This window comes from Microtus ochrogaster, chromosome 6, assembly GCF_000317375.1.
Source record: "Microtus ochrogaster isolate Prairie Vole_2 chromosome 6, MicOch1.0, whole genome shotgun sequence".
Classification (NCBI taxonomy): domain Eukaryota; kingdom Metazoa; phylum Chordata; class Mammalia; order Rodentia; family Cricetidae; genus Microtus; species Microtus ochrogaster.
This window is the reverse complement of record NC_022013.1, coordinates 67,126,015-67,132,892: the sequence shown is the minus strand read 5'-3', so window position 1 is coordinate 67,132,892 and position 6,878 is coordinate 67,126,015. Positions and strand designations below refer to the sequence as shown.

Here is a 6,878-nt window from a genome sequence, read left to right as displayed (position 1 = left end):
AGGTTCTAGATGACGCTAACGTACCTGGGCTTCATATCAGAAACACAACTTGATGGAAGAGAATAATACATCTTTCAGATTTGATGGGACAGACTACCAATTGCTTAGACACTGTTATGAGAGAAGACCCAGTAAGAGGGGAGAGACTTCCAAGCAGTCACTCCATATCGCCCTGGAAACTGAGACTCATGTACACAGCTGACTGGACTTGTATGATATGGCCTGACTCTCTCAATGCAGTCCAATTCTTTACCCAGTTTTTTCCATGCCCTCCTTCATCCCAATTAGTTCCAGACACAATCAGTTCTCTCCTGAAGTGTGTGTGTGTGTGAGAGAGAGAGAGAGACACAGAGAGAGAGACAGAGAGAGAGAGAGAGACTCACAACCTGAAAATGACGCTTGCCTTCTCAGTAAATCTCCTTCCCCCTACCATCTCTGAACCAACCCCGTGACTTAGGCCTACTGTCTATCTCCTTCAGTGCTGGCCTAGTCATCACCTTCTAAGACGCTGTCTCCAAATCTCCCATGGCTTGCATGTTTTAACCCTGTCCTTGGCAGGCTCTCTCCCACAAGGTGCTGGCCTCATTGTACCATGAGTGGCTGTTCCTGGGCTTCCCCACCAGATAGTCACACACAGAATCTCAGGGGACATGAGGCAGATGGCTGTCTTCTACAGCAGCCTAGCACCTAACACCGAGCACACAGCCATGTTTATTAGACCTACTGACCACACTAATAAAGGGGCAAAAAAGCAAGAGTGCAGAGAAACTTACTTATGACACAAGGAAAAACTGAAGTTTAAACCTAAAAAATAGAATCTCTATCCATTTCCAAACAACAGATTGATAAGCTAGCCATAAAGGAGTAAGTAGGTATGTCCTAGAGACTCTGGAGTTCTACCAAGAGCCCATAATATTAAAAGTCCATAAGCTGGCTTGCTCACAGAAGCAATGGAGGAAGCCCCATTGCTCCATTTTAGGAAGCTGATACAAAGGAGAGTCAATTAAATAAGTTAATAGTCTCACGGCTGTATCTCTAATTAAATGACCTTTAGGATGACAATGGAGGAAGTACGGAAGGTAGCAGAGGAAACCACAATATTTTCACCAAGGCAAGGTCTCTTCCAGCTTACCAAAATATCTTCTGAAACTAGAAAAACAACTGGCTGAAATTAGCAGTCCAGCACTAACCAGCAAAGAAAGTGAACACCATCCCATGCCTCATGATAGTGAGGTTTGCTTTGTAAAGGGGAGCACAGCACAAGAGTGTGGGAGAATTAGTTCTCAGAAAAACAACAACAACAACGGTGAATTGCAGAGCACCAGAACTGTCTAGGATGAACTCACAAATGAGTCTCCTCCATACCATTTGCACAGTCCTGAACTGCAGGAAGCCTTTAAATTGATTTTACAATGCCGGCCCAGTTAATGTGGTGTTCACTTAATGCCTGACCTAGGCTTCTGTAAAATCCATTTCTCAACTTCCAGTAGCAGATGGAATTAACACCCTCATTTTTATGTTAATGCTGTTCATTTAATGCATGGCTTGGAGGAAGACTTCCAAGTCAATGAAGAAATATATGCTCTATTTTGTGTCATAATTTAAATTCTAACTCCAACTGCACAAACCCCTCTATTTCCCTTGTTCTTTCTAAATTCCAGCAGCTAATTCATTAGCTCTAGGTAGATTTTTCAATATCCTGCCCATCAAAGATAAAAGTGTTCATCCATTCATATTTATTCTTTGGAAAAACCCAGATCATGAGTTTTTCAATATAATACATAAGGTATACTTGACAATGAATTTAATGAAATGTAATCATTCAAATGGCCATGAAATATCTTTCCTACTATTTGAATGTCCCCTGCCTTCCTGCATTATGACACTGAAATCAAAGACAAGGATAAATTAGATTTGCCTAAACAAAACCCTACAGTGCACAAAGACCTCCAGGACTGAAAGTAAGGAATGTGCTCTTGACTTTCTCTCTCTGAGATGCTTCCTCAAGCATCTACCTGGTGAGGAGAAGAAGGCTGGCCACACGGCAAAGGTTGCCACAGGAATGTCCTCTCCGGCAGCAGAATTCTGCAAGAACCAAGTAACCACCTTCATGTATGCACCCATCACCACTAGTTCAAGCCAGTAGCTGTTCTAAAAAGACTTGGGGAAAAGCCACACCATACTCTGGAGACACTATGCAAGGTGGGAGCGGGAGGAAATGCTGCAGGGAAATAAGAGTCCCTAAAGCAAAACTAGTGTTTGATGCACTGAGTACCAGAAGATACAACTCAAGGGAATGCAAGTGACAGCTGACCCTCTCTGAATCTGCAGCTCTGGCCTCCAGCCATCCAGAAGATGCGAACTTGCACACTACTTGGTGGATACTGTGGTGGGACTGGTGTGATACTCGCTGGTGTAGCAATTTCATGTATATATTCTCAGTCAAATGCACGCCCCACCTCACAAGCATGCACACAGTATCTTCAGTGCGGTCCAGGTCCTGGAGAGCGAGCTCATCTGCTAGAGCACGCTCAGATAGTTGAGAGGGCCTCACAGTACAATAGTCCCATACATCTATAGCCAGCAAGAGGCTTGGGCAAACTTCTAATGTCAACTATATGTGACAAATACACTTAATTAAAATCAGACATAGAGACGAATTAGTAGGTATTCTGTAGAATATGATTCTATTTGTGAAAAAAATTATATAGGTTTAGGTCAGTTGGACAGCTCAGTGAGTGGGTAAAGGCTCTTGCTGCTAAACTTACAGACTGAGTTCAGTCCCCAGGACCCAGAGGCTAAGAGAAAAGAATAGATTCCTGAAGGCTTCCCTCTGACATCCAAAGATACACACATACCAAAATGTAATATAATTTTGAAATATGTGGACTGATATATAGACAAAATTGAAATAATTGTATCAGATGTAAGAATGAACAATCTGAATTGTTCAAAGAAATTTACAGGTTTTGTTCATTCAGAGGCAATCACCATAGAAAGTGAGGATTAATTCATTGCCTTCCTATGTGAATTCACTACTATACCCCCTCCATTCACTTACACACACAAGGAGATCACGATCATAAGGGGTCAAGTAAAGATATTCAGATATCTTCATCACAATAACTGCACATAGTCTTAATTCATGCTGGAAACTAGGGACAGATTCAAGGCGATGGCTAATATTAACTGCCAATGGGATTTATTCTATCAGGAGATGATTCAGGGTAAAGAAAAAATATTTTCCCTCAACTATTCCATAATAGCTGGCTGTCTCCTTTTAATTAACTTAATCACCCTCTCCTCATTATTGCGTTGACGCTGGATATCTTAATGAACTTACACAGATTATTCCACGTGATTGGCCGTGTAAACTGAACAATAAATTCTGACAGATAAAGGACGTAGGATGTAATTAGTTAGCTCCTCTTCTTCTGTGGATTTCTGATGCTTCCGCGAGACATAATTAAAGATTAATAGGAGAGATAGTCTCGAATTTGCTGCGACTTATCTGTAAATGCTCCGGGATATGTGAGCCTCCGACCTCATTTGCATAGTCACGTGGAGGCTGGCAGCTAGGGGAAATCCTGATTAGAAAGCCAATGGACTCTTTTTTTTTTTTTTTTTTTTTCTCCTGGTCTACAAGAGCCAATGGACTCTTGATCTGAAACCTCATTGCAAAGCACGAGGCCCTGAATTCAAGGTCTGCACGGTGACATGGCCAAAGGGACGAGTCGTATTCTCTCCACTTCTGCACAAGAGAGCTAGAGCAGGCAAGTCAGCAGGCTTCGCTGTGCGCCTCCTTCCAACTGCCTGTTTGAGACAGTGCTGTACGCTGCTCTGTGCTTCTGCCTTCACACCATGTGCACAGGGCTGAGGTGAAAGGTCAATGCAGTGAGTTACTGAGGTTCTCTGGGTGTGGGCTTCACACAGTGGGTACTCTAGAGACTAGTGGTTCTCATCCTTCCTAATGCTGCGACCCTTTGATACAGTTCCTCATGCTGTGGTGTCCCCAAACCATAGAATTATTTTCGCTGCTACTTCATAACTGTAATTTTGTGACTGGTATGAATCCTAGTGCAGATACCTGGGTTTTCCTGTGGTTTGGCGACCCCTGTGACAGGATCATTGGATTCCCAAAGGAGTCGAGACCCACAGGCTGAGAAGCACTGATGTAGACTGTATTATTCAGCCCTTAAACTCCTGCTGTTTGTCAGGTATTGTCCAAGGGACTAGGCATACACAGTAATCAACTTCTGCACCCAGTAAGGTAATAGTTTCCTTCTTTTCCAGTTGCTCTTCCGAGCTTTAAAATTCTTCTACACTTATTAGGCAGATGCACGTGTGTGTACATGGGTATGCACACACACACACATGCGAGTATGCACACACACATGCTTGTGACATGGAAAAAAACAGGTGGTGTTGTATTGTTAGTTTGAGCCCTGGGGATTGACTTGTGGCTGGGAAGCTAGCACCTTTTCTTCCTGGACCACCTTGCTGGCACAGCTCAATAGCTTTTTAAACCCTCAGCTTTACTGTCAGCTCCTTTGCTTTGCAGTTAAGCCTTTGTATCTGGAGGTCTCGTCACAAAAATGTCAAAAGAGGACCCAAGCAACACCCTTGCTACTTAAGCACTTGCACCTTGACCTAGAGAACAGAAGTTGGTGATCTGTGTCTTCCGACGGCTGCCCTAACACAGGACTCGATGACATCACCCTCTATCCAAAGGTATGGTAAGGCACACACCACAGAACCGCATCCAAACACCAATGCCCAAACTCCACGTTTCTTGCCACACTACCTCCACTGTCACCTGCGACACAGAACATAGGATGTCCCAAACGGATGAATATGGCAAAGCACACCTGTGCACCACATCCACATGCCTAGCTGATCATGACAGAGGGGAGAAGTTCCTTGTGACTGAAATCTTTGAAAAGAGAGGGAGATCTTTGAAAGGGAAGGGACATAAGGTGCACAATGACCATCACATCAAAGAATAGTGAAGAACAAAAATAACTGCAAACTGCAATGGAATACATCTCTCTTCATGTCTGTGTCACTGCCCAGCCATGGCTGGTTCTCTGGCCTGCCATGTCTTGAGACCCCAGACATTTCACTGATGCTTTTTCTTGGCTCTTCCCTTGGAGAATATGCCCAAGCTGGCCAACTTCCTGGAGTGTTGGGGAGGAAAGATGTTGTATCTATGAAAAGTACACTACTCCCTGTCTTCCAGTATCTCATCAGTTACCATCATGAACATGGAACTGACCTGGCTTCAAGTTCAATATCACATGAAAAATTCTGGCAGCCCATGGGACATCTTTTCTACATCTAAGATCCCCCAAAAGGCTGGAGATGCTGTTTGCTAACCTCAAAGAAGCAATGAATTCCATAGCATTCTCTGTCTCCCTAGAAGACCCTCTACTGTCCCTGATTTAGTGAATTGCATGTGGCCATAACCAACCTTCATCCTCTGGTCCCCAGACCCTGCACATCCAACAGCAACAGTGCGAATGACCCAAAGCGCAAAGAAAGCACAGAACAGGCACACTCACTGTGATGATGTTGAAGAAGTCATCATCTCCCAGAGTGTCCAGAATTGAGGAGACTGTTTGCTTGGCGATGGTCAGGCGGAGTCCCTTCATACTGCCACTGACATCCACTAAAATGACAACATCTTTTGGAGATGTTGCTGCCTGGATATACCTAAGTGGACAGAAAATTAAGTAAACATGAATTGTGGCCTCTTGATATTTTCTCTCAAAATTGACTAAGAGGTTTAAGCTCTGCCTACCATTTCCTGTTCCTGCAGTCAAAGGCAATGACGCCATTCTCATCTGGTTCCCATTTAATTCCTAGAAGAAAAATGGGGGTGTTGAGAAACCCTGAGATTTCAAATGGTTATCTGCAGTACTTTAAGGCTGCTCTGCTTTGCTGACCCAAAAGATGGGGTGGAAAATCAGAGCCCAGGAGCTCCTCATCGGTCATTCATCCAGCTCTGCAAAGCACCCTCAGGTGCCAGCCCTACAGCAAACAGGGCCTTAGCCCTTCCTGCTTCAGACAGTGAATGGAGACAGTCTCAGCAACATGCTGTCCATGGAGATGGGATGTGAATCTAGTTCCTTTCACAGCTTTGGATAAAGACAGCCAAGACCATTTCTTACAGCCCAGCAAGGTGCTGAAGCTTCTGGCATCATTCAAAGGTCTCTAGGCAGTGTCTGGCCCCATCCCCAGACCCCAGTGAGGTCATGTCTATCGCCTGGGCTAAGGAGAAACCATGGGATCTGATGGTCCCACCTCACAGTGTTTCCTCCCAGCTCCTGTCTTAAAACTCAGACATTTGGCATGCCTTTCCCTTCTCAAACGAAACGACCCTAATTATTCTACAAAATAAAGTTTGAATCTAGGCCTGGAAGCCAAAGCAGTTTTTCCCATAGCCATTCCCATTCTCATAGTTTGAGAACCAAGGGTGGCATTCTCCTTGTACATCTGATTAGTTTAAGAATGGTATTTTGTTTCAGGGCCAATAAGGCGGCTCAGCAGGCAAAAGTATTTCCTGCAAAGCTTGACAATGTGTGTTTAATCCCCAAGCCCACATGATAGCAGGAAAGAAGCACCTGGTTCAAGCTACCCTCTGACTTACACACACAGTGACATGTACATACATGCGTTCATGCATACACAGCCCACATTCACATACACACATGTAATAAACAAATAAATGTATTACTTCTCATTCATTTAAAAATAAAGGAATGGCTGCTTTAAAACAAGTTAGGGCCTCGCCACTCTTGGCCAGCAGTCCTGCTCCCCGCTAGAGGACTTCAAACGGAGGAGGAGGAGGAGGAGGAGGAGGAGGAGGAGGAGGAGGA

The 6,878-nt window shown here is 44.2% G+C and overlaps 1 protein-coding gene across 2 annotated transcripts in view; it reads right to left on the bottom strand.

Moving 5' to 3' along the window:
• Positions 1-6,878, bottom strand: part of Cacna2d3 (calcium voltage-gated channel auxiliary subunit alpha2delta 3) — an 833,716-nt gene that overhangs the window by 443,594 nt on the left and 383,244 nt on the right. For both annotated transcript variants that reach the window (XM_005348768.3, XM_005348769.3), the window contains exons 7-8: positions 5,801-5,861; positions 5,562-5,712 (exon numbers count right to left, since the gene is read on the bottom strand). In XM_005348768.3, coding sequence (XP_005348825.1) covers positions 5,562-5,712; positions 5,801-5,861 — 212 coding nt within the window. The remainder of the gene's footprint in view (positions 1-5,561; positions 5,713-5,800; positions 5,862-6,878) is intronic.